This window comes from Saccopteryx leptura, chromosome 1 (assembly GCF_036850995.1).
Source record: "Saccopteryx leptura isolate mSacLep1 chromosome 1, mSacLep1_pri_phased_curated, whole genome shotgun sequence".
NCBI lineage: Eukaryota > Metazoa > Chordata > Mammalia > Chiroptera > Emballonuridae > Saccopteryx > Saccopteryx leptura.
This window is the reverse complement of record NC_089503.1, coordinates 383710354-383738110: the sequence shown is the minus strand read 5'-3', so window position 1 is coordinate 383738110 and position 27757 is coordinate 383710354. Positions and strand designations below refer to the sequence as shown.

General features: G+C 46.5%; 1 protein-coding gene across 3 annotated transcripts in view; it reads left to right on the top strand.

Annotated features, from left to right (window-relative positions):
- The first annotated feature begins 19461 nt into the window (after positions 1–19461).
- BRPF3 (bromodomain and PHD finger containing 3) overlaps positions 19462–27757 on the top strand; it is a 33893-nt gene continuing 25597 nt past the window's right edge. Inside the window, exons 1-3 of one of the 3 annotated variants that reach the window (XM_066359551.1) lie at positions 19462–20017; positions 22948–24424; positions 27282–27438. In XM_066359551.1, coding sequence (XP_066215648.1) covers positions 22974–24424; positions 27282–27438 — 1608 coding nt within the window. In that variant the 5' untranslated portion in view covers positions 19462–20017; positions 22948–22973. The remainder of the gene's footprint in view (positions 20018–22947; positions 24425–27281; positions 27439–27757) is intronic. The other 2 variants (XM_066359550.1, XM_066359549.1) reach the window with 2 other exon arrangements.

Sequence of the window (27757 nt, the reverse complement as noted above, 5' to 3'; positions counted from 1 at the left end):
AACTTAAAAACACTCTCTTAAGACAACCGTTCAAAGAGGAACTCAAAAGTGATATCACAAAACTCCCAGAAAACAACAATATAAAACTATATGTTAGAACTTGTGGGATATATCTAAAGTGCTGCTTAAAGAAATATTCATAGCTTTAAATACCTCTGTTGATGAAAGAAAATAAAAATAAATTATATATCCCATTCAGAGTAATAAAGTAAGGAATAAAGAAGACAAAATCAAAAGTAAAAGCAGGAATTAATAAATTACAATCAAAAGATAAATAAGGCCCTGGCCGGTTGGCTCAGCGGTAGAGCGTCGGCCTAGCGTGCGGAGGACCCGGGTTCGATTCCCGGCCAGGGCACATAGGAGAAGCGCCCATTTGCTTCTCCACCCCTCCGCCGCGCTTTCCTCTCTGTCTCTCTCTTCCCCTCCCGCAGCCAAGGCTCCATTGGAGCAAAGATGGCCCGGGCGCTGGGCATGGCTCTGTGGCCTCTGCCTCAGGCGCTAGAGTGGCTCTGGTCGCAATATGGCGACGCCCAGGATGGGCAGAGCATCGCCCCCTGGGGGGCAGAGCACCGCCCCTGGTGGGCATGCCGGGTGGATCCCGGTCGGGCGCATGCAGGAGTCTGTCTGACTGTCTCTCCCTGTTTCCAGCTTCAGAAAAATGAAAAAAAAAAAAACAAAAACAAAAACAAAAAACAAACAAACAAAAAAAAAAAAAAAAAAAAAAAAAAAAAAAGATAAATAAATATGGTACAGTATTAGGAAAACATAAGACAGACAAGCCTAGTCTGACCTGTGGTGGCGCAGTGGATAAAGCATCAACCTCGAGCACTGAGATTGCGGGTTAGAATCCCTGGGCTTGCCCGGTCCAGGCACATATGGGGGTTGATGCTTTCTGCTCCTCCCCTTTCTCTCTCTCTCTCTCTCTCTCTCTCTCTCTGTCTTTCTCTCTCCTCTCTAAAAAATGAATAAATAAAATCTTAAATTAAAAAAAAAAGACAAGTCTAACCTAATTTAATGAAGAAAATATGGGAGAAAGCACAAATACATAAAATAAGAAAGAACAATTGGGGGAAAACACTTGGGAATAATTTTAAAATTACACATTACTTTTGAGGAAAATGTAATTTATCAAAACAAACTCCCAAATAATAAAATCAAAACAGGATGGATTTTAAAAACCACTCCTCCTCGAAAAAGTAAAATCAATTCCAGATTTCCCAAGAAAATTCTACCACCACACCTTTGAAAAACAGCTGTCCAATGCATCTTTCCCAAATGCTTTCTGAACTCTATTGCTCACAAAAATTAGGGGATATGTTATAGCTTCATATTTATTTTGAATATCCCCTAATTTTTGTGAGCAGTATGTTTCAAGGCACGGAAAAACAAACAAAAAAATCTTCCAGATTATTCCTATAGATCAAGTATAACATTTATACAAAAATCTGACAAGGAAGGAAGAAAATTACAGACCAGTCTCATTCCTGAGAATTGATGCAAAAAATCGTATTAGTGGTCTGTTGCTATGCAATCAATTACCATAAACATAGCAGCTTAAAACAATTTATTATCTCACAGTTTCCTTAGACCAGGAGTCTGGGCCCAGTGTAGCCAGGTCCTCTTTCCAGAGTCTCACGGGACCACAGTGGAGGTTTCAGCCAGGCTGCAGGCTCGTCTGAGGCTCACTTACATCCTCACATGTTGTTGGCAGAATTTATTTCTTCACAGCTGTAAAATTCAGGGCAGCTGGCATCTTCACCAGCCAGCAGGTAAGCCACTTCTGAGTTCCGGGACAGCCCAAATCCCTCTTCCAAAGGGCTTGCCTGGTCAGGTCAGTCTCATCCAAGGTAATCTCCCTTTCATGAACTCATGATCATCAGATTAGGGGCCTTCATTATATCAGCAAAATCCTTTCTCCTTTGCCACATAATCATGAGCGTGATATACACCCTATTGTATTTCACAGGACCTGCCCATGTGCAGTAGCTGTATGACTCAGTCATGTGCTCCTGGGCATATAGCCCACAGAAATGAAGGCATGTTCAGGAAGACATGTACGTGAATGTTCATATCAGCTTTATTCGTAAAAGCCCTAAACTCAGATGTCCTTCAGCAGGTGAATGGGTAAACAAACGGTGGTATATCCATATCATGGATTATTACTTAGCAATAATAAGGAACAAATTATTGATAAAGGTCACAATCCAGATGAATATCCAGAGGGTTATGCTTAGTAGAAAAAGGCAATCCTGAAAGCTTATATATTGTATGATTCCATTTAGGGACCATTCCAGAGATGACAAAATAACAGATTAGTGGTTGCCAGGACTTCCAAGGGCACTTGAAAAGGAAATAGGTGTGGCTATAATAGGACAACAGGAGGGGTCCTCGTGGGGATGGGAGGTGTTCTTTGTCTTCATTGTATCAACGCCAATATGATAGGAGCCACTTCTAAAACGGTGGAGTAAGGACCTTCAAAACTCTGCTCCTCTGGCCCTGGCCGGGTAGCTCAGTTGGTTAGAGCATCATCCCAATACACCAAGGTAGAGGGTTCGATTCCTGGTTAGGGCACATATAAGAATCAACAAGTGGCCTGACAGGTGTTGGCACAGGGGATAGAGTGTCAGCCTGGGATGCTGAGGTCCCAGGTTTAAAACCCCAAGGTCACCAGCTTGAGCACTGGCTCACCAGCTTGAGCATGGGGTCATCAGCTTGAACATGGGATCATAGACAGACCCCATGGTCACTGGCTTGAGCACAATGGCTGGCTTGAGCAAGGGGTCACTGCTCAGCTGGAGTCCCACTCCCCTATCAAGGCACATATAAGAAGCAATCACTGAACTAAGGTGCCCCAACTATGAGTTCATGCTTCTCGTCTCTCTCCATTCCTGTGTGTCTGTCTCTCTCTCTCTCACTAAAAAAAAGAAAAATCAACAAGTGAATGCATAAATAAGTGGAAGAGAAAAATCAATGTCCCTCCAAATCAATAAATTAAAAATAAAATTAAAATAAATTAAGTTCCAGACTGGTTAACGTCCACCAGGACAATAAAACTTGGATGGTGAATTGCTCTACTTGACAGATAAGAGGTCACCACATAATAGTCAGGTTTGCAGTACTGAAAAAATTCTGGACCCTAATGAACTATAAAAACTAAGTTATGTCCCTATCCAGAATCAGACTATCCTTACAGAAGCTTATAGAAAATGCCCGAAAGTTATTTTGAAAGGTCATACCATTAACTTTTTGCTTCGTTTTCATGTTTTGGATATTTTCTTAATCCCTCTTATGTGACCATGAATAATTCCAAACTATTACTCTTCATCAATTAAAAGGCTGTTCTCTGCAGGGTTCATAGTACTGATCGTTTGACTAGATTTATAGATGAAACAAAGGTCATCACTCACACACATAAGTCTTTGTATGGTCAGTAAATCTAGACCCACACAGTGCTGAGCCACTACTTAGGTCCATAGAACAAACAGCTGTCAGGAGAGCACGTGAGGAGTCAAAACTGCACTTTCAGCCGCCTCCCCCTTTCAGAGATGCTGTTTTGTTTGCTCATCTCGTCCGACGTCAGGAAACCAAAGCCAAGATACACATCTCAATCGGGTCCTGTCTTCAGCACCAGTGAACATGAGTGATATCTTTTCTCTAGGTTTCCAAATTTTGCTAGAATTTCTGGCGTGTCAATAAGTAATAATAAGTACAAAGATTTCCTTATTCTTTGTAAAGCTAAGATCCACGAGCCCCCAAAGAATGGATATCAGACCAGGTTCTTAGATGAGCATCTCGGGCATTGGTTCCACACATGAAATACAGCTTGCCCTGGCTGGGTAGCTCGGTTAGAGTGTCGCCGGGCGTGCCAGGGTTGCAGGTTCGGCCCTTGGTTGGGACACTTACAGGGGTCAACCAGTGAGTGAGTGGATGGGTGGAGAGACAGCTCTATGTTTCTCTCTCTCTTTCTCCCATCCTCTCTCTCTAAAATCAATAAATTAAAAAAATTTTAAAGAAGTACAACTCATGCCCCCCACCCCCATCCCTTTCCCGCTCTCTAAAATCAATGAAAAGGCCCTGGCTGATTAGCTCAGTCAGTTAGCACATTGACCAGAAATGACAAGGTTGTGGGTTTGAGCCCCAGTCAGGGTACCAATGAACACACAACTAAGCGGAACAAGAAATGAATGCCTCTCTCTCTCTCTTTCTCTTCTTTCCTCTATCTCTCTAAAATCAATCAATCAATAATAATAAAAATTTTAAATAAAATAAAATCAATAAATAAAGAATAAGTCTGCTCCTTCATAAAAGCAATGAGATAACTGGTAAAAAAAAATTGCCCAAATCATCATTTTCTGAACTCTGGAAGTTAGCAAAGGCTCAGAAGAGTCTGAGGAGTGTTTATTCATTAAAAAAAAATGGCTGAATCTCAGAAAACAGAGAACTTTGTGGCATGGTAACCTTGCCTGTTCTCATCCCTCTCTGCTCAGTTCCATGGTGGCCCTGGGAACCAACACCCTGCAATCATGGGATCCACGAAAACCAGCAGCCTCACAGGCAGAGTAACGGGGACAAAGGGGTCTGCAGCTCCCAAAGGCCCTATTCTCAGAACTGTCATTATGTGAAATGTCTGGCGGTTTCTGGTAAACAACCACTCTCAGGACTTGTGTTCATTTGAACTACCTCACAGCTTATTCACTGTGAATAGGAGTATTTATTGAAAGCAACCAGTGGCAATTGTTTAACATCACAGGTGCCTCAGGTGATAACGGTTGGGTGGAGAAAAAAAGAAACAGCTGATGAAAAGCTTAAAAGGAAAAGTTTGGATATAAGGTACCTACAGGAGTCTCTGAAAAGGTCTGACATATTCCTTGAAATCTAGGTCATATGCGTACACAAGGTTCAGTGGTGGATTCAGCTGGTTCGTGCCAGTTCAGCAGAACCGATACCTATTTTTTTGCTGAGTTCAGTGAACCAGTTGTTAAACTGGCACTTGTCATCAGGATTCTCTCTAAGGTGGGCACCCGGGCAGCCGTCCAATGTGGAAATCACAAACTTACATTCCTGACTCTTTTTAACATTCATCTGTGCAACAGCATGTTCTAAGCGCCCATAGTCATGTTCATTCGTCCATAGGTGAAAAAATTTGATGGAACGATGCTTGTAATATTTATTTATTCATTTCATAAAACTCATTGCCTGACTGGGCGGTGGCGCAGTGGATAGAGCGTCAAACTGGGATGCGGAAGACCCAGGTTCGAGACCCAGAGGTTGCCAGTTTGAGCGCGGGCTCATCTGGTTTGAGCAAAGCTCACCAGCTTGGCCCCAAGGTCGCTGGCTCGATCAAGGGGTTACTCGGTCTGCTGAAGGCCCCTTGTCAAGGCACATATGAGAAAGCAATCAATGAACACCTAAGGTGCCGCAACAAAAAACTGATAATTGATGCTTCTCATCTCTCTTTGTTCCTGCCTGTCTGTCCCTCTCTCTGACTCTCTCTCTGTCTTTATAAAAATAAATAAATAAAAACCAAAAAAAAACCCCAAAAAACTCATAATACCTCTGATGAAAGACTACATTTTAATTCCCTGTGTTTGTTGCTTCAATAAACAAACATGTAACATAAAGAGAAAAAGTGCCAACCAACCAAGGGGTGACAACTTGTATTGTTTTTTTGGTCAGGTATTATTTAATACATTTTTATTAATATTTTAAAACTCTTATCACATAATCTAATTATATATACCTCTTTTATTGTTCTTATTTAAGTATTAAGTGCATGAAATAATAAACTACCTTTCAGTATATTGTTTTTCTATACTTAAAACAGTCATTAGGGCAGAGGACCGGTTATTATATTATTTGAATCCCACCACTGCATAAGGTCGAAGAAGACCCTAATCTCTCTCACCACAGCAGACCCCAGGGCTCTGCACAAGCAGGAAGTAAATACTAAAGTGGAGTTGTCCACAGCGTTCTGGAGTCTTGAAAATATACCCCAACACACACACGCACCCCCTAACATACACACACACACCGTTCGCAAAGGCTTGGAGATTTAATGCAAGACATGGAAGGAAATATCTGTCCATTCATTATCTGATCATTAAGCTAATCAAGCAGAGACTACAGTGCCACACATGACAATACAGGCTACAAAATCAGTTCAGGAAAGTTGTTAAACAAACAAATAGCAGCAGCAGCAGCAGCAAAAACAAGCAGAAGCATCAACAAATCCTGGGGAAACAAAAGAAAAAACAACCAAATAATAATACATCAAACTACACAGTGTTTACACAGCAAAGGAAACCACCAACAAGATGAAAAGAGAACATGGATCGGGAGAATGTATTCACCAATGATACATCCGATAAGGGTTCAATACCCAAATCTGATAAAGAACTCATACAACTTAATACCAAACCTCCCCAAACAATCCAATTAAAAAATGGACAGAGAACCTGAGTGGATATTTCTCCAAAGAGGACACGCAGATCATAGGAAAAGATGCTCAAGATCACTAATCATCAGAGAAATGCAAATTAAAACCATATGAGCCTGACCAGGCAGTGGTACAGTGGTTAGAGCATCGGCCTGGGATGCTGAGGACCCCGGTTCGAAACCCTGAGGTGCCTGGCTTGGGTGTGGGTTCATCCAGCTTGAGCACAGGCTCACCAGCTTGAGTGTAGGGTTGCTGGCTTGAGTGTGGGATTATAGATATGACCCCATGGTCACTGGCTTGAGCTCAAAGGTCTCCGACTTGAAGCCAAAGGTCACTGGCTTGAGCAAGGGGTCATTGGCTCGACTGGAGTCTCCTGGTCAAGGCACATGAGTAAGCAATCAATGAACAACTAAGGTGCCGCAACTATGAGTTGATGCTTCTTGTCTCCCTTCCTGTCTGTCTGTCTCACTAAAAAATAAATAAATAAATAAAACCACATGAGATATCACCACACACCTGTCAGAATGGCTATCAATCAATAAATCAACAAACAACAAATACTGGTGAGAGAAAAGGGAACCCCTGTGCACTGTGGTGGGAATGCAGATTGGTGCAGCCAGTGTTAAAGCAGTATAAAATTATCTCAAAAATTAAAAATAGAGCTGCCTTATGATCCAGTGATTCTACTTCTGGGTTTTTATCTGAAGAAACCCAAAACACTAATTTGAAAGACTATATGCAGCTCTATGTTCACTGCAGCGTTATGTACAATAGCCAAGATCTGGAAGCAGCCTAAGTGCCCATCAGTAGAGGAGTGAATAAAAAAGCTTTCGTACATTTAGACAACGGAACATCCCTTGGCCATAGAAAAGAAGGAATCTTACCCTTTGCGACAGTATGAATAGACCTGAAGAATATTATGCTAAGTGAAATAAGCCAGTCAGAGAAAGACAAATACTATGAGTTCACTTATAAGTGGAAGCTAATGAACAATATAAACTAACAAGCAAAATAGAATCAGATTCACAGAAACAGAGAACAGACTGACAGCTGTCAGAGGGCAGGGAGTTGGGGGACTGAGTGAAAAAAGGGATTAAGAAAAAAAAAACCCTCATACACACAGACAAAACTATGATGACTACCAGAGGAAAAAGGAGGTGGGGAGTGTAAAAGAGGGTAAAGGGGGTTAAATGGCGATGACAGGAGACTTGACTTGCAGTGGTGAACACACAATACAAGAGACAGATGATGTGTTATAAAACTGTACACCTGAGCCCTGGCCAGGTAGCTCAGTTGGTTGGAGCATCGCTCCAAGGCACAGAGGTTGCCAGTTCAATACCTGGTCAGGGCCCTGGCCGGTTGGCTCAGCGGTAGAGCGTCGGCCTAGCGTGCGGAGGACCCGGGTTCGATTCCCGGCCAGGGCACACAGGAGAAGCACCCATTTGCTTCTCCACCCCTCCGCCGCGCTTTCCTCTCTGTCTCTCTCTTCCCCTCCCGCAGCCGAGGCTCCATTGGAGCAAAAAGATGGCCCGGGCGCTGGGGATGGCTCTGTGGCCTCTGCCTCAGGCGCTAGAGTGGCTCTGGTCACAACATGGCGACGCCCAGGATGGGCAGAGCATCGCCCCCCTGGTGGGCAGAGCGCGCCCCATGGTGGGCGTGCTGGGTGGATCCCGGTCGGGCGCATGCGGGAGTCTGTCTGACTGTCTCTCCCTGTTTCCAGCTTCAGAAAAATGAAAGAAAAAGAAAAAAAAAAAACCTGGTCAGGGCATATACAGGAACAGACCAATGATCCTGTCTCTCTCTCTCTTTCTTCCTTTCCCTATAATTAATAAATAAAATTTTAAAAAATTAAAAACAATTGTATATCTGAAATCTGTATAATTTTGTTAACCAATGTCACCCCAATAAATTCAATTAAAAAGAAACAACAACAAAATCTTACCGTTTACAACAACACGGATAGACTTAGAGGATATTTCATTATGCTCAGTGAAATAGGTCAGACAGAGAAATAAAAACACCATATGATTTCACTTACATGTGGAATCTAAAGAAAAAAAAAATGAACAAAAGAAATAGAAACACGCATCGATACAGAGAACAGACTGATGGTTGCCAGGTGAGGTGAAGAGGGCGAGGGGGTGGGGTGAGAAAGCTGGAGGGATTGAGAAGTCCAGACGAGTAGTTACAAAATAGTCGCAGGGATGTAAAGTACAGCGTAGACCGTAGAGCCAGTAATACTGTAATAACTATATTCTGGGTAGTGCCGGGTGGGCCCTAGACTTATTGGGCGATCATTTCACAAGTTCTATAAATGTCTAACTACTATGCTGCATACCTGAAACTAATATAAAATAATATTGAATGTCAGCTGTAATTAAAACAAAACAAAACCCTGGGAAGTGAGGAAATTCTGCTTTTCAGAGTTGCCACATTATATTATTTAAAATGTCTAGTTCTCAACGAAAACTTATGAGACATGCAAAGAATGGGAAAATATGGACATATTCGGGGTTGGGGTAGGGAACAGTTTAACAGAAACTGTCTCTCAGGAGCCCAGATGAACAGACTTCATTAGATAGATTTTAAATCAATTACTATAAATGTGTTCAAAGAACAGTGAAGAAGAAACAACTGGCCCAAAATGGAGTCATTTGTGCTAAGTCCCACATCAGCAAACCAAGACTTAATAGCTAACCTAACAGCAGTTTCAGCCTCTCCAAGAAATGTAACCTTGAACCAGTCAGCGTGGAATTACCTGGTCATCATTAGAAAGGCATCCCTATTAGGCCCCTTCTGTCCCCCACTGGGTAGGTTACCTAAGACTGAAACGATCCACTCTTTGCTAATAAACTTCCTTTTCCTGCCTCCTCCCTGCCTTTAAAAACCTTTCCTGGCCCTGGCCGGTTGGCTCAGTGGTAGAGCATCAGCCTGGCGAGCGGGAGTCCCGGGTTGGATTCCTGGCCAGGGCACACAGGAGAAGCGCCCATCTGCTTCTCCACCCCTCCCCCTCTCCTTCCTCTCTGTCTCTCTCTTCCCCTCCCGCAGTTGAGGCTCCACTGGAGCAACGTTGGCCGGGGCACTAGGGACGGCTCCATGGCCTCTGCCTCAGGTGCTAGAATGGCTCTGATTGCAACAGAGCAACACCCCAGATGGGCAGAGCATCGCCCCCTGGTGGGCATGCCGGGGTGGATCTCGGTCGGGCACATGCGGGAGTCTGTCTGACTGCCTCCCCGTTTCCAACTTCAGAAAAATACAAAAACCAACCAAACAAACAAAGAAACCTTTCCTTTGCTGTATATACCCCTTGGTAGCACCTTTCTATTTGCTAGATGGGATGCTGCCTGATTTATGAATCATTAAATAAAGCTAATCTTTAAATCTAGTTAGTTGAATTTTTGCTATTTAACAGAACTAAAGAAAATCATGTCTAAATAACTAAAAAAAGTATGAGAATGTCTCACCAAATAGAGAACGTCAGTAAAGAGATAGAATTATCAAAGAGAACCAAACAGAAATTCTGGAGTGGAAAGGTACCGTAACTGAAAATTTAAAAAATTACTAGAGGGGCACAACTGAAGATGCAAGCTGACAGAGAGTAGAATCAGCAAACCTCAAGACAGCTCAATTGAGATTCTTCAGTTTAAGGAACAAAGAGAAAAAAGAATAAGAAAAACGTACAGAGCCTCAGAGAACTAACTGTGAAATGTCATGAGGCATACCACACACGTATGATGGAGGCCCCAGAAGGAGAGGAGAGAGAGAGAGAGGAGCAAAAAGAATATCTGAAGAAATAATGGCCCAAAACTTCCCGAACTGGGTGAAAACCATTAATCTACACACTCAAGAAGATCAACACACTCCAAAGAAAATAAACGCAAAGAGATCCATACCTAGACACATTGTAATCACACTGTCAAAAGTCAAGGACAAAGAGACAATCTTGAAGGCAGCGAGAGAGAAGTGATTCATCATATATAAAGGGATCCTCAGTCAAATGAATAGTTGAATTCTTATCAATGTCAATACCTGGTTGTAATATTTTTCTATTGTTTTTGCAAGATGTTGCTACTGGAGGAAACGATAAAAGGTACATGGGGCCTCTTTGTATTATTTCTTACAAATGCATGTGAATCTACAATTATCTCAAAATAAAAAAGTTAATTAAACACACAATTCAAAAGCAGCACTTGTTTCCAAGAAGAACTCATAATAGAGTGCAAGAAATATTTAGAACTGAGCAATAATAAAAAAAGAAAAAAAAAGAAAAGAAAAGAAAAACTAGTGGTAATTCAATGTAAATTTATAGACTTAGCCCTGGCCGGTTGGCTCAGCGGTAGAGCGTTGGCCTAGTGTGTGGAGGACCCGGGTTCGATTCCCGGCCAGGGCACACAAGAGAAGCGCCCATTTGCTTCTCCACCCCTCCGCCGCGCTTTCCTCTCTGTCTCTCTCTTCCCCTCCCGCAGCCAAGGCTCCATTGGAGCAAAGATGGCCCGGGCGCTGGGGATGGCTCTGTGGCCTCTGCCTCAGGCGCTAGAGTGGCTCTGGTCGCAACATGGCGACGCCCAGGATGGGCAGAGCATCACCCCCTGGTGGGCAGAGCGTCGCCCCATGGTGGGCATGCCGGGTGGATCCCGGTCGGGAGCATGCGGGAGTCTGACTGTCTCTCCCTGTTTCCAGCTTCAGAAAAATGAAAAAAAAAAAAAATTTATAGACTTAAATGCTTACATTAGAAATGAAGACACCTGACCAGGCGGTGGCGCAGTGGATAGAGCGTCGGACTGGGATGCAGAGGACCCAGGTTCGAGACCCCAATGCCGCCAGCTTGAGTGCAGGTTCAACTGGCTTGAGCAAAAAAAAGCTCACCAGCTTGGACCCAAGGTCGCTGGCTCAAGCAAGGGGTTACTCGGTCTGCTGAAGGCCCACAGTCAAGGCATATATGAGAAAGCAATCAATGAACAACTAAGGTGTCGCAACAAAAAACTGATGATTGATGCTTCTCATCTCTCTCCGTTCCTGTCTGTCTGTCCCTATCTATCCCTCTCTCTGACTCTCTCTCTGTCCCTGTAAAAGAAAAAGAAAAAGAAAATAAAAAAGAAATGAAGACCATTTGAAAAATTAAAGAACTAAGCACCCAACTTAAGTTATAAAAATAACAGAATAAACTCAAAAAAGGTGGAAGAAAGCAGATAAAAAATGATCTTGGACTACAATCAAGAAAATAGAAAAAAAGAGAATCAACAAAGTCAAAAGCTTGTTATCCAGGGGAGTAAAGAACTAATAAAATTGACAGGGTTGGGGGGAGAGGGGAGAGAAAAGGGTGAGAAGGAAATGCATTAGGCATGCAAAAGAGGACATAACTACAGATATGGCAGAGATTTAAAAGATATTTTATAAAAACTTAGATGAACAAGTCCTAGAAAAATGTAACTCAATCAATGAAGGTCTCATAATCCTATGCTCATTAAAGAAACTGAAGAGCCTTGGCCGGTTGGCTCAGCGGTAGAGCGTCGGCCTGGCGTGCGGGGGACCCGGGTTCGATTCCCGGCCAGGGCACATAGGAGAAGCGCCCATTTGCTTCTCCACCCCCCACCCCCCTCCTTCCTCTCTGTCTCTCTCTTCCCCTCCTGTGGCCCGGGCGCTGGGGATGGCTCCTTGGCCTCTGCCCCAGGCGCTAGAGTGGCTCTGGTCGCGGCAGAGCGACGCTCCGGAGCGGCAGAGCATCGCCCCCTGGTGGGCAGAGCGTCGCCCCTGGTGGGCGTGCCGGGTGGATCCCGGTCGGGCGCATGCGGGAGTCTGTCTGACTGTCTCTCCCCGTTTCCAGCTTAAAAAAAAAAAAAAAAGAAACTGAAGATACTGTAGTTACATTTTCTTACAAAGAAACCATCAGGATTTAATAATTGATTAGGCAAATTCTACCAACTTTTCAAGAAACAGTTTATTTCAATTTTATATGAACTCTTCCAGAAAACAGAAAAGGGGAAATGTTCTTAATTCATTATATGAGATTAAAACGTAATTCCCAAAGCAATCAAATTACAGTCAATCTCACTTGTGAACCTCAATGCAAATATATTAAAGTATTTGCAAACCAAATTAGCAATGTATAAAAGAGGCAATAAATCATGACAAAGTCAGGCTAATTCCAGGGATACAAGAATGGTTTAATATTAGAGAACCAATTCTCTAACAGTAAAGGAGAAAATCAATTATTTTAATAGATGCAGAAAAAGCATTTGATACAATTTAACACTCATCACGATAAAATAACTTCTAACAGAGTAAGAATAGAAATACCCTTCATCTGTTAAAGGGTATCTAAATGTTCCTAAAGCAAACATCATCCTTAATAGGGAAATGTCAGAGCATTCCCTTTAAACTGACTAACAAGACAAGGATGGCTTCTATAACTGCTTTTATCCAACATTGTGCTGAGAGAAGAAAAGGAAGGAAAGAAGGAAAGAGGAAGGAAGGAAGGAAGGAAGGAAGGAAGGAAGGAAGGAAGGAAGGAAGGAAGGAAGGAAGGGAGGGAGGGAGGGAGGAAGGGAGTCTAACATTTGAAAAGGGAAGATCAAAACTATTATTCACATATAATTATCTACAGAGAAAACCCTTAAGAACTTACATAAATTATAAGAAATACATAAGAAAGTTTAGCAAGTGTGCTAAATACAAGATGAACATGCAACAATGACCTAGCTATGGTCTATTTGATTTGTAGCTTGCTCCTCTGGTCTCCTGTCAACGTGTGAGCCTCCTTAAACACTTCTAAGAAATTCTCTTTTGGCCCGAGACAGCTAGAATTGGGTTTTGTTGCTTGCAAACACACACCCTGTAATTACAATATTATCTTACTGGAATATTTGGAGTTAAATGTGTGGCAGGGGTCCTCAAGCTCACCCCAAATTCAGTGATTCCCTAGGAGAAACCACACGACTCAGCATGCGGCCATATTTACGGCTGTGATTTATTACAATCAATCAGTCACGGTGGCCAAGACACGGAAACAACCAAAGTACCCCTCAACAGAGGATCAGATAAAGAAGATGTGGTACATATATACACTGGAATACCCCTCAGCCATAAGGAAGGATGACACATTGTCATTTACGACAACATGGAGGGACCTTGAGAACATTATACTGAGTGAAATAAGTAAATCAGAAAAAGCTAGGAACTACACGATTTCACACATAGGTGGGATAGAAAACTGAGACTCATGGACATAGACAAAAGTGAAATGGTTGGGGGCAGGAGGGAGTAAAAAGGGACAAATATACAGTGACAGAAAATGATTTGACTTGGGTGATGGGTACATAATGCAATCAACAGTTCAAATACAATGGAGATGTTTACCTGAAACCTATGTATTCTTATGGACCAATGTCAGCCCAATAAATTTAACTTCTAAAAAAAAAAAGGAATAGGGTAAGCAAAATCAGCAGAGAAAAGACACATGGGATGAAGTCTTGAGGAAAGCAGGCCCAAGCTTCCATGAGTGGAGCCACACAGGTCAGACACACTTAATTCCCGCAGCGATAAGATGTAACAACGTATGCCAGATATTGTCCACAGGGGAGCTCATTAGAAACTATGCTGGGGTGGTTTTTATTGGGAGATGGTTACATAGGCTCTCTCCATCTTGCATGTACCCAAATTCTTTCCTTCCAGAAGAATTTGGATTGCACAAATGGTTTAGGCACAGTGAGCCACTCTTAATTGGTTAGTGTAGTGAGAACCTCCCTGAAACTCAAGTTCCCAGATACTAGCCACGGGACAACCTGGTAAGCAGGCATTTCAAAGGTTAGCAGTCAGGTCCTTATGTTAACTGTTCTCTGCATAACGTGCATTCTTTCTGCCACATTGAATTAGAAAGCGAATTTATCATAGCCGCTTTTTACTCACTTAGTTCTGGAATAAAACTATTTTATTTTTTCATATTAACTTTTATGAAATTACATACATAGTCCTTTTTTTTTACATACATAGTCTTAAAAAATCAATATTAAAAATAAAACCTGAGAGCCCTTGCCTTGTCCTAATTCAGCTCTCCCAACCCAAAAGCAAAGATTTCAAATCCTTTCGTAGTTTCTTCCAGCATTTATCTTTCATTTCTAAATACAGTAACATGCATTTGCTGTTAGTTTTTTTTATTTTTTTCAATTTTATCTGTTGTTCATCTTCTAACTATACTGGGTATTTAACTCATATTGTCCACCACTCACCTCATATTCCCAATAGTGTTTTATCATGATTTTTAGTTAAATCTCTTTTGTTTTTCATTACGATTATACAGATGTTTGCAAATGATCCACACAGGTTCAACTGAAATTGTACTTCTTTTTTGTGTGAGTTAATTGCCTTTCCTGGAATTAATAATTGCCTGTTTTAATATTTTCATCTTCTGTGTACATTTTATTTTAATTCATCTCTAAACTGTCCATCAGTACTGAAAAACCTACTCTCCCGTGGTCAAATGTCTCTTGTAATCCATTCCGACCGTTCTGATATAAACTTGGCTATCAGTGTTCTGAAATGTGTGTGTGGGGGAGGGCAGGAAGGGACAGGACCACTGAGGATTTTGATCTCATGAAAACATTTTTTTTCCCCAATTCCCTACTGAAAGGATAGACTGACTAAAAATGTTTTCATTGGATTTTCCCTCGGCCCCTTCTGGAACACCAGCTTCCAGCAATTTGTACGAGCTTCTTTCTCTCTTCCTCTTCTTCTGCTCTGAGAAGGAAAAGGGTGTCTCTCCATTTAGCATGTAGAGTTTAATTTTAATTCCCATTTCAACTTGGTCTCTGCCCTCATTGGTGCCTGACATCCCCAAGTCCAGGATCCCCTTATAAGGTTCAATTTCTTGAGATGGTAAATTTCCCAGGACTAATGAGGAGATCTAACTGCCCTTTCTACAGACTTTTCAGACAATCCAATGTCCAGGTGTGCCCCACTCCCCAGCCCCCTTTCAGGAGGACCTGCAGCCTCCTACTTCTCAGCCTTTTTAGCTGTCTAATGTGAATCAGCTGGTTTTTACTGGTCTTTCTTGCAGATTTGTTTGTTTTCTATGATTTGTTCATCCTTCTGCTTCTATTCTCCAAAACTCTATCGACAGTTCTCATCTGCTGTTGTTTCTTTCCCCCATTCTCTTTGTTCTTGTGGATTTTATTATCTTATGTGTGTGTGTTTATTTTCTAATCCTATACTAACATATTAGTGAAGTTCAGGGAATAAATGCATGCTCAATCCACACGTTTTAACTATCTACCATCAAATTTGCTAGAACTGCCCCTCTCATTATAGATTACTACAGTGCAGAAGATAGACAGACGGAGTTTAAACCTGCCATTTCATTGCTGATGGATTCCACCTTTATGATGTTTTCTTTCCTTGTCTTCTGATTTATTACTCCTTTTTCCTGTGAGTTATATCCTTTTTAAAAAATTCTCTTAATGATTAGTCTATAAATTACAAGAGGTATTCTCTTTATCAACTTAACTGTGATATAATTTATGTAAAACAGTTTATAGCTCTCCAGTTCAGTGCCTTTGACGGATGTATACATCTTTGTTTCTCCGTACCAAAATCAACTGGTAGAATGTTTTTGTCATGCTGAAAAGTTCCCTCATGCCCTTAAGGTCTGGCCTCTCCTCTACCTCCACGCAGCCACCAACCTGTTTCCTGTCACTACTGATTGGTCAGCACTTTCAAGAATTTCATATAAGTGAAATCACAGATTACAACATGTATTCTTGAATAAGCAACAGCTAATGTTATCCCTAGAACTTTGCCCCTTTCCCAGAAACTGCAAGGATCTTAAAACACATTAAGCCTGGAGTTTTCTAATTACCCTCTAAATCCACCATTTCTTAACTTTAATATGCATATAGTATTAGAGTTCTCCAAAGAAACATCTGTTATAGCTAAAGTGTGTGGACTGAGCACATGCATTCATCCCCCAAACTTCATTCTCTATATATAATGAAGATATTTATTATAGGAATTAATCTAAGCAATCATGGAGACCGTGAAGTCCCATGACCTGCCATATGCAAGCTGGAGGACCAGGAAAGCAGGTGGTATGATTCAGTCCAAGTCTAAAAGCCTGGACACCAGGAACATCTGTGTCCAAGAAAAGACACACCCAGAAATGTTTTACCAGCTATCTAGATATCTTTAAGTCCAGTCAAGTCGGCACATAAAATTAACCATCATACATATGAATCCTTAGGGGGATCTTGTTAAAACGCAAGTTCTGTTTGGGGAGGTGCTATTACTTTTATTTTCTTCCTCTTTAGTGAAAAAAATATACCAACTAGATGACTACTTACAGGGTCAGTTCTTTTGCTAAAACATGGAAATCACATATTTTATGGTACCTTAACTTCATTCATGATCAAGAGTTAAGGATTTGATAGAAGTGCTAACTGAAAGTTGAAATGAGAAGGCATCAAACTCGGGTTGAACAATTTACACATGCCACAAACCATTTACTTCCAGGTTTATGGTGTGTTCTAGCTAGAATCCAAGCCCAAAGAGGATAATGCAAGCCATACTAGTTGGATAATTTAAACCATATTGCACCACACTCGCTTGCCTGACTAGATCTTAGAGCAAGGAACTCTGAAAGTTATTTCCCTGTTACAAAAATCATCATGTCCTCCTGCCCCTTCACATTCAGTTCCCCACCCAACAGCCTCCACCCTCGGGTTTTATTTCACCTTTCCAGGCTTTTCTCTCACACCTGCCACTTTTTGGGTCAAACGGGGTTCCCCACTGTTCTCTGAATCTATCTTAAATGGTGTTATACCTTTGTCTGTGCATGCTGGGCCATCTAGCTCTGGGAGGGTGTTTTTCTCCCCCACCCCTAAATCTTAACCAATTTTCCCACATCTGACCCATCAGAGGCTTCTTGCCTTGGTAGACTAATGATAATAGTAAAGTATTTACAAAGATATCCTGAGATAATGGGGGGTGGTGGAAGAGGAAACTTATTGTTGGCATGTCTCCCCTCTTAGCTCTAAATGGTAAAACAGTCTCCTATTCCAATTGTTACTTTCTAATTAAAGATGAAGTGTTTAAAACTACTATTTGGAATTAAAGGTAACTGCCTCTGTTTGTTGAACTTAATTATTTGTATGGTTTAATGGAGAAGCCAGGGACTGGTGACTTTACACTCTTTAAAATAGCTAAAGATCAAAGTGAATTAAATTTGGTGCCCCTGGGATTTTTGATTCATGTTCCAAATTTGTTTTTAATAACATAAGTGTCCCATGTTATGTGGAAGATTACATCATAGTAAACTGGTTATTTGTGCAGTCACACTAATAGAATCCCAAATGTCAAAAATAAAAGTGAGGACAACTGTAATGCTACCATTGAGAAAGTGGAGGCTGGAAATGGAAAATGCTTAGGTTGAATGTCTTTCTATGAAATTTTTGAGTAGAAAAATCTAGGAATTATATTAGGTTAATGTCATGCACTTTCAATAGCATTAAAAATCATTATATTACTGTTACAAATAAAAAGCAATGCATTTTTCTCAAAGTATTTATTCATTAATTTTAGTGGAAAAATGTAGTTCTGAATCACAATGGAACTGTGACAAATAAAATTTGAGAGCATCCATGGAGAAAAAAGTTACTAATTGTATGTACAAATGATTATATTTCACATTTTAAAAGAACAAGAAATAAAATTCAGTATCCTTGTTCCCATTAGTCTCCAGTTTTTTTGTTTTTCTTAACTAAAAGTAATTGTAACATTCTCTTGCCTCTGGGGTTTTTCCTTCTACAATTAATCATCTTTTCTTCCACACCTTCCCTCCAAATGATTATTCCCCTTAGCCTTACAATACTTGCCATTTCATCTTCAGTTTTCAAAACACTGCCCTGTTCTTACTTAGCTCCACAAGCCACCCCCTTTTATATATATATAAATTGGTTTAAGTATTTTTGCTATCACTTTGCCAGAAGATGCTACCACTTAATCAGGAAAACATCTTTGTAATACAAATTAGTTTCCTATTACCAAACTTTAAAATTCAAAACACAATATATTTAAATTCCTTAGGATAATGAACAGGTTCAGTTTAAACCTTTGGAAGACTTGAATCCTAGTACCCTATCCTTCATCCTCTGGGTCTCTAGACTGTGCGGTCCTCCATCATCAGAACTAAGCAAGAGGTTGTGAAAGTCTCACCAAGCTATATACCACCGGCGTGGGCAGAGGAAACTCAAAATGTCACTCATCTTCACACTTAAAGGCAGTTTATCCATATGTCCTCCATAAACATCGTTAAATATTGGTGCTTACGACTTCAATCATACGCCGTAAGCTTTCCAATTTATCGGTAAAAAGGCGGGAGGCAACAGGAGCCGGCTTCTTAAATTTTGTCAAAACCAAAGCCAGGCTAGTTTACCTCTGAAAGCCTGAAGTTGCCATTTGTCAAGCATCGTCTTAGAAAGCCGCTTACCGCATTCAATTTAACCGACTGCTAGCCCAATCAGGTTGAAGGAGTGTTTCCCTGGTCTACAGCGATAAACGAGTTAGCAGACGTCCCTAAGCGGACTGACAAACTTGCATGTTTACTCTCTTTACACCCAGAAGGGAGAGGTGGCCCAACGAAAAGTCAGGTCTGTTTCTCAAGAAGGATGCCTTGTGGGGAACACGTCGCTCACCTGTAACACAACAGAGGCAACTCTTTCCCGGCTGTCCTCGCTGGGGGAGGGGACGGGCATCGCTAGACCTTTGTCCTCCCGACCCGATCGGGGTGAGGGGTGGGGGACACGACCTTCTGGGAGGAGTGCAGGCACCTGCATCCCAAGAAACTACAGATCGGTTTTGACTTCACCGACCGCCCTGGCTTAACCTCTGGAGGGGCCCTCGAGCTCCGAGGTGGGGATTGTTGCCAAAACCTGAGCCAACACCCGGCAGGCAAAGGGGGAGGGGCGGGGGCAGGGTGACTATCGAGTTAGGGATCCTGCCTTTCCCCACCGGCTCCGAATGACCCCGCCGCGCCTGGCCGGGCTGGCCCGCGCGGGCCGGGCCTGGGCGGCTCGGGCGGGGACCCCGTCTCCGCTCCGCGCCCCCGCCGCGCCCGCACCGCCACCGTGAGGCCGAGCCGGGGACCGTGCCCCGTGGCGGCGGCGGCTCCGCGCTCCTCTCCGCGCCGCCCCGGGCGGGGGGATCCTCTCCCCGGTGCTCCCCTCTTTGGCGCTCTCGCTCCCGTTCTGCGGGAGAGTCGCGGAGCCAGGGAGGGAGCGAGGGAAGGGGTGGAGGTGGCGGGGGGAGGCCGGAGGGGCGGATCCTGCCTGGGGGCTGATCCCTCCCTCCCCTCGGCCGGGCTCCGTGGCGGCGGCGGCGGCGGCGGCGGCTCCATTCCCCCTCCTCTCCCGGGAGCGGCGCTGGTGGCCGGGCTGGGGCCCCCGCGCGGCGGGCTGGGAGGGGGCACGGCTGTGGCCGCGGAGGCCGGCGCGGGAGGAGGCCGCGCTCCGCTCCCCGGGCCGCGTCGATCTGCTCGACGGCCGGCCTGTCCGCGCCCGGGGCCCCCCGAACGTTGGGGCCGGGCCGGCGGCTGAGGTAATGGGGGGCGGCAGCGGGGCCGGACCGAGCGGGGGCGCGGGCGGCGGGGCCTACGGGGACCTGGGCCTGCGCCGGTGGGGGGAGGGAAGCGGGGGGCTTTCCGAGCGGGGCGAGGACGGCGCGAAAGCTGTCTCCTGCAGCGGGGGCGGCGGCGGGTGAGAGGAGGGCGGCTGAGGGGGGCAGCAGAAAAGCAAGGACCCCCTCCCGCAGCCGCCATCTTGTTTACCCCCCCTCGGGCCCTGGAAGCTGAGCCGCCGAGCCCCGCCCCCGGCACGCGCTCCAATTGGTGAGGCCAGAGTGGAGTCCCACCCCCTGAGTGTTCCTTGGCCCGCCGGTTTCTCCTAACGGACGGGGGATGCGGCCAATGGCCGCTCGCCTCTCTGCCCCGTTGGTTCGCAGCTGCTAGCTTTCTGTCCGAGGGTCGGACCTCGCGTCAGTCCGTCTGGCGCTCTCGCCCCCTCCCCTCTGGGGAAAGAGATTTTTTTTCTCTCCTTTCTCCTCTGAAGGGTCGAGATTCTTCTGGAAATGGTGTCCCTTTAAAGGGGCAGGAGGAGCCTTGGCTGCGGTCCTCGACTCATGAGTATCTCGAGTGAGGCGCAGGGGTACCGTCTAATTGCAGAAACTCCTCATTCTTCGGGGACCAGGGGGGCGTGGGCCAGTGGGGTCTCAGGGGATGCCGGGGAAAACCCCCCGGGGGTGTGTGTGTGAGCTGTTTGAAGGTCTGTATGTGGGGAGGGTTGTGTGGGATGAGAAACTCCCGCCAAAACGCTCGACTGGAAGCTCCTTGTGGGTGAAACTCATCTCATTTTCCCCATTAGCAGCCCTTTCCCGTGGAGTTTGCCCCCCGCATCTGGAGGCTTGCGTGGGGCGGGCGAGGTCTCCCTGGATACGTGCTGCTTGGGGGGGCGACACCTGAGCTGCCGGGAGGTAGCAGGGAGGGAGGGAGGATAGAGTTGCCCTAACAAAGGGGCCACAGCCTCTCTGAACCGCCTCCGGCTGGTAGTGAGGTAGATGTTCACACCTGTGTGAGGGTCTCCATGCCCCTGAGGGGGGAGGACGCCCTGAAGCAGGTCGGTTGGCCCTGGGCTACCCCCACCCCACCCCCCACCCCCAGGGAGTTGGCATTTATAAGACATGTAGTGGCCAAGGGCCTTTGGAACCTGGACAGAATTGCTGTGATGATTGTTTCCTTTGGCTCTGAATAGGGTATGTGTGTCTGCGGGGCACTGTTCTTCCTCGGCCACCAGGCTGTTTTTTTTATTGTTTCAGTCACACTTTGGAATTGGAAGGCTTTATACCTGAGGGTGTTAATACCACCTGTAAGACGTAGATTGTGTTGATTTTATTTTACCAGTGGAGTATAGAGGCAGAGGGAGGGGAAGTGGCTCTCTTTGGTTCATTCAGGGCCAAGATTAGAACTTAGATTGCCCCTGACTCTTTTTTTTTTTTTACCAGCCTGGGGCATCTTTGTGGTGTTCTTCTTACCTTCTAGCAAAAGATAAGTCCAGCAGGTCAAGGATTGTAGCTTTATTGCTTGGGTTGAGTGACGCCTTTCTGAGGTTTTGTTTATTCATCTGTAGAATGGAGATGATAATATCTAGTCTGCCTGCCAAACTAGTGAGAAATACTAAAAAAGGGCTTGTGTTTGTAAAAGGGCGCTTGATCATCTAATCATCACCATGGCCATCCGCTTTGTAGATAAAGTTGCTAGAGCCTTGAACCAAGGTGACAAACTTTTTCTCCTTGAAGTCCTCTCCCTGTTCATATCCTTTCAAGTTTACCCATGCTTCGGGGTAACATATCCCGGGAGATCTTTCCTGGTAGTGATGGCCTCAGGAACTCCTTACCACAGGTCCTTTGAGATTGTCAGTTCCCTCCATCCAGAGAATGATGTAGAAAACTTGAGGGTTTTCTCTTTGCTGCACAAAACTGGATATAAGTATTTCGGAAAAGGAGGACTTCTGAAACAATGCATGGAGAGAGTTTGCCTCAGATACGGCCCCAGTCACCTTAGCCATAGATCTAATGAAGGTCCCAGATGGTCACCTTACAACTCCAGTGCCACATGGGGCCACATCCAGAGCTTCTGCTTAGAGATAGACTAGCCAGTGCATCCTGAATGCTGCTGTTGGCAGATAAAACCCCGAATACTGTAGTTTAAAGTCCTTAGACTATATGAAATAGTCATTTTATGTGCTTTTAGCCCTGGAGATGGCCAGGGGGCATAGGGTTTCTGATCACGGTACGATGGTTTGGGAGAAGGCTCCAGACCTGTGAATTTTTATCCTTTGATGGGACCACTGTGCATGTCCAGAGCTTGAAAATGGATGTTCCTCTTGTTTTCTGAAGCCATAACCGCAGCTCTTTCTGTAGTTAGCTGTCCCCTAGACTTATGTTACATTGTAACGAAACGATCTGTTTACTTCTCTGTTCCTTCAATCAGACAGAGCTCTAGAGGGCAGGGATGATGCATGTTTGACTTCTTTCATTCAATGAATACTCACAGTGTGCTTACTTAGGAGCCAGACACCATTCTAGGTGCTGGGGAGGTAATAAATAAGACAGGCAAACGTCCCTGCCCCCAGGGAGCTTACATTCTAGTAGAAGGAAGCAAACATACATGATAAAAAGGTAAATTCCATAGCACAGTGAAAGATAGTGTCACAGTAGAAAAGAAAGCAGGAAGGAAGATTGCTGGTGGGAGAAAGGGAGTTGCAGTTTTAGATAAGAGTGGTCAGGGACGGTCTCACTTAGAGGTGATGTTTATGGAGAGTCTTGAAGGAGATGAAGGAGCCAGCCACGGGGACCCGGGACGGGCAGAATGTTCAGACAGAGGGAGCACCCAGCCTCTTTCTTGGCGGCGGCTTGATCAGATGGAAGGGTGAATAATGCGTACACCTCACGGTCTCCTGGCCTTCTCTCCTTAGGCCTGTCCCCTTGTTTCCCAGGTGCCATGAGGAAGCCGCGCCAGAAGTCACGGCAGCATGCCGAGGGCCGGCGTTCCCCGTCCCCTTACAGCCTCAAGTGCTCGCCAACCCGGGAGACCCTGACCTACGCCCAGGCCCAGCGGATCGTCGAGGTGGACATTGATGGACGCTTGCACCGTATCAGCATCTATGACCCGCTCAAGATCATCACAGAGGATGAGCTGACAGCCCAGGATATCACTGAATGTAATAGTAACAAGGAGAACAGTGAGCAGCCTCAGTTCCCCGGCAAGTCTAAAAAACCCTCCTCCAAGGGCAAGAAGAAGGAGTCCTCCTCTAAGCATGCGTCGGGCGCGCCCTTCCACCTCCCGCAGCCCAGCTTCCGGCTGCTGGACACGGGCAGCCAGCCCGATGCAGCCCCGCTGCCCGCTGCCTACTACCGCTACATCGAGAAGCCTCCCGAAGACCTGGACGCGGAGGTCGAGTACGACATGGACGAGGAGGACCTCGCCTGGCTGGACATGGTGAACGAGAAGCGGCGAGCGGACGGGCACAGCTCGGTGTCAGCCGACGCCTTCGAGCTGCTGGTGGACCGGCTGGAGAAGGAGTCGCACCTGGAGAGCCGCAGCAGTGGGGCCCAGCAGTCGCCCGTGGACGAGGACGCCTTCTGCTGCGTGTGCCTGGATGACGAGTGCCACAACAGCAACGTCATTCTCTTCTGTGACATCTGCAACCTGGCCGTCCACCAGGAGTGCTACGGTGTCCCCTATATCCCCGAGGGTCAGTGGCTGTGCCGCTGCTGCCTGCAGTCCCCCTCCCGGCCCGTAGACTGCGTCCTCTGCCCCAATCAAGGCGGCGCCTTCAAACAGACCAGCGATGGGCACTGGGCCCATGTGGTGTGTGCCATCTGGATCCCCGAAGTCTGCTTCGCCAACACCGTGTTCCTGGAGCCCATCGAGGGCATCGACAACATCCCCCCCGCCCGCTGGAAACTGACCTGCTATCTCTGCAAGCAGAAGGGGCTGGGCGCGGCCATCCAGTGCCACAAGGTGAACTGCTACACGGCCTTCCACGTGACGTGTGCGCAGCGGGCCGGGCTCTTCATGAAGATCGAGCCCGTGCGCGAGACCAGCCTCAACGGCACCATCTTCACGGTGCGCAAGACTGCCTACTGTGGGGCCCACTCGCCGCCGGGCGCTGGCGCGGCCAGGAGGAAGGGGGACTCCCCTGGAAGCCTCGGTGAGGCTGGGGACGAGGAAGGGGCGAAGGAAGGCTGTGGGGAGCAGGCGGAGAAGGAGGAGATGGAAGAGGAGGAGGAAGACGAAGGCCAGGGTGGAGGAGGTGGCTCCCTCAAGGGGGTGCCCAGGAAGAACAAGACGACTTTGAAGCAGAAGATCAAGAAGGAGCCAGAGGACGTGGGTCGAGACACACCCTCCACTGTCCCTTTGGTCGCCGTCCCGCAGATACCCTCTTACAGGTGAGCCCGCCCAGGAGGGAGCCCTGGACACGCCGGGTTTCTTCTTGGGCTGGTGCTGGCCGTGGGCCGGGCCTCCTTCCCCAGGCCCTGGTGGTGAACGGTCTGTTCTCTTCTGTGCCCTCCGGTTTCTCCCTTGGGCCCTGGGCTTGTCTGGTCTGGTTTGTGGTTTTGATTGTGTTTTCAGAACAATGTATTTCCTTCGGTTCAGGGTAAAACAAACACTTAAGTTGCTTAGAAACTCAGGTGATGGGATGTCTAAAGCAATATTTTCAACAGGGACACAGGTGGCATTTTGGACAGAATAATTATTAGGACTGTCCTATGCATTTCTAGATGTTTAGCATCTGTGGTCTCTGTAAATGCCAGTTGAACTTCCTCCTTCATTGCCTAGTCTTTGTGGCAACTTCAAACACTTCCCAAATGTTTCCCAAAACCCCTCCAGTAATTACAGCTACTTCCCATTGAGGGGGTCCGTTTGGATTTGTGCTGTCCAGAAAGTTTGGTCCTGGGAATGAGGAGGATTATTTTCTGGGAGGGAGTGGTGATGTGAGGAGCACATGCTATTACTCCTCTCCTCTTGAGAGGCTTTTAGATTTAGGATCACTCAGTCGAACGGTGTGACTAAGCCTACTGAGTGTGCGGAGAGACCAGTGTGTCTGTTAAGCCGTCAGAGAGGTGGCTGGCTGTTGGAGGATTGGGAGGTTGGCAGAGGACAAGAGACGGGAGATTTTCCAGCGGAGGCTCATCTCAAGGGTGATGTTCATGAATAAGTACACAGTGTTAGAGCAGGAAGGAATGTTGGAGATTATTCATCTAATGTGGTCCTTGCACCTTCTCCCACACCCCCAGATGAAGAAACCGCGGCCACGGGAGGTAAAGTTGTTCGCTCCTTTATTCATTCAATGAGATATTTATTGAGCACTTACTATATGCCACGTCCTGTTCTAAGGGCTGGGACCAGGTGGAAAGTGGCAGACTCAGGACCAGAAGCCGGGTGGGACTCCTGACGCCTGCTTGTAGGTTCTGCACCTGCTGTCTGTCTCACTGGATGTGAAGAGTAGGGGGAAGGCGTGCCTGAGGGTAGTGGGAATGAGTTCTGTGAGGGAAATGTGCAGCCGGACTTGTCAGCTGGGAAGAAGACAGCACAGTGCAGAAGGCCAGGAGGTAGAGGCTCATGTTGTAAGCCACAGCTTGAGTTGGAATTCAGTCGACTGGAGATATATTTTCCAGTCACAGAACTGTCCCAGACGACCTTCTTCCCTGAGGTGAGGGGGTGAGTGCTCAGTCCCCATTTCCAGAGTGCTCATGTCCTGGGGCCAGAGTCTTTGTCCTGCCAGCTCTTCACAGATGTCTCTGCAGGCTGGCTGAGAACCAGAAAGGACCTACCTGTGCATCCTGCAGATATCACTAACTACCTGTGTGACCCTTTTCCGCAAGTTACCTAACTTCTAAAGCCCTAGCGTATTTATTTGTAAATGAACCTCCTTCATAGGGTGGTTGTGAGAAATAAAGAAAATAATACAAATAAAGCACTTAGCACAGGGCCTGGCAAATTAGTATGCGCTCGATAAATGGTGGCTGCTGCTGCTGCTACTTCATTATCGTTCTTTTTCCTATCTGCACAACTGCTATTTGGGACCCTCCAGGGCCACGAGGTTGTGAGGGGGAGGGGCTGCCTGCGTCTGGGCAGGTGTGCTTGGCATGGGCCTTGGTGGGGGGACCTGTCCTTGGGGAAGAGGCCTAGCTAGGCCCTGATCTCGTAAGCTTGGCTTTGGGGCAGGAAAGTGTCTGAGCGTGGAAAGGCACAAGGCCCAGGTGGGCGACGTCCATCCAGCCCAAGATGCCCACCCTCAGGTCCCGCCTCCTTGTTTTCGCCACGCTTGCCTTCCCTTCCCTTCAGTGGAGTGAGATGAAGAGAAAAGCGGTGAGAACAGCCCAGGAGCACTGAGGCCGTGCTTACCCGGTGGATAACCCGTTACGGGACGGAACGCAGCGCGGTGTAGCGGAGATCGCCGACTCAGATCCCACCCAGCTCCAGCGCCTTGCTCGCTGCATTAGCGGCTTGGACCGTTTAGTCAGCCTCTGTTCCTGCGCTGCCTTCCGTCTCTAACGTGGGGATAACGTGACCCACCTTTCAGCACGGGCATTAGGACAGAGATGGCAGGCAGGCTCTCGTTAACGCCTTCTCTTCCCCTTTGCCTTCTCTTGCATGTTACTGGTTTAAACCCTGACCTTAGGACTTCTCTTTTGGGGTCGTTTAGCTAGCTAAGTTTTCAGATTCTCCATCCTCTGGTATCTTTAGATCCATATAAATAGATATTTTGGTTCAAAATGAAGACACTTGTAGGCTGCTAAGGTTTTTAATGAAAAAACAAACAGAGGTCAGACAACTCCAAGGGGCTGCATTTGGGCTCAGAAAGGAATAGCCCGCTGTCCCCTCAATGTTCCTTCCAGAGTGGCTGTGAACTGACTCCCCGGTCTGGTGGGACCCTCGGCCCCAGGAAATAGTGACCACATTGCCCGTAGCTCAGTCCAGTCCCTGTTCTTATGCGGCCTTCATCCAGAGAAGGCCACTGGGAAACAGGCCCAATTCTCAGGAGCCCAGGGCTACAGGAAGCGGGGTTTCTGGGAGAAGGTTACTTTGGAGGTTCAGGACTGCCAGGCAGGCGGTGGGGAGTCGGGTGGATCTGAGCTGCTTTACTTAGCTGTCCTTTTCAAGCCTCTCTCTGAGGTGAGGCGTTCGGCCGCTGTCGCCTGTCTTCTGTAAAGGTCAGAGATGAACCGGGGACTGGAGAGGAGCCGGTCGTCTGGGCTGCCCACTGACCCTGTCTTTCGCTTCCCTGTGCCTCTGCTCAAGGTTGAACAAGATCTGTAGTGGTCTCTCCTTTCAGAGGAAAACCCAGTTCATGCAGCGGCTTCACAACTATTGGCTGCTGAAGCGGCAGGCGCGAAACGGCGTGCCCCTCATCCGACGCCTGCACTCCCACCTGCAGTCCCAGAGGAACGCCGAGCAGGTGGGTGCCCAGGTGGGGCGCCCTGGCGGGGTGAAGGGGGCGGAGCAGGGGGTGATGGGCAGGGCGAAGGAGGCGGAGCAGGTGGGTGCTGGCGGGGTGAAGGAGACGGAGCAGGTGGGTGCTGGCGGGGTGAAGGAGGCAGAGCAGGTGGGTGCTGGGGTGGGGTGATGGAGGCGGAGCAGGTGGGTGCTGGGGTGGGGTGCTGGCGGGGCGAAGGAGGCGGAGCAGGTGGGTGCTGGCGGGGTGAAGGAGACTGAGCCAGGTGGGTGCTGGGGTGGGGTGATGGAGGCGGAGCAGGTGGGTGCTGGCGGGGTGAAGG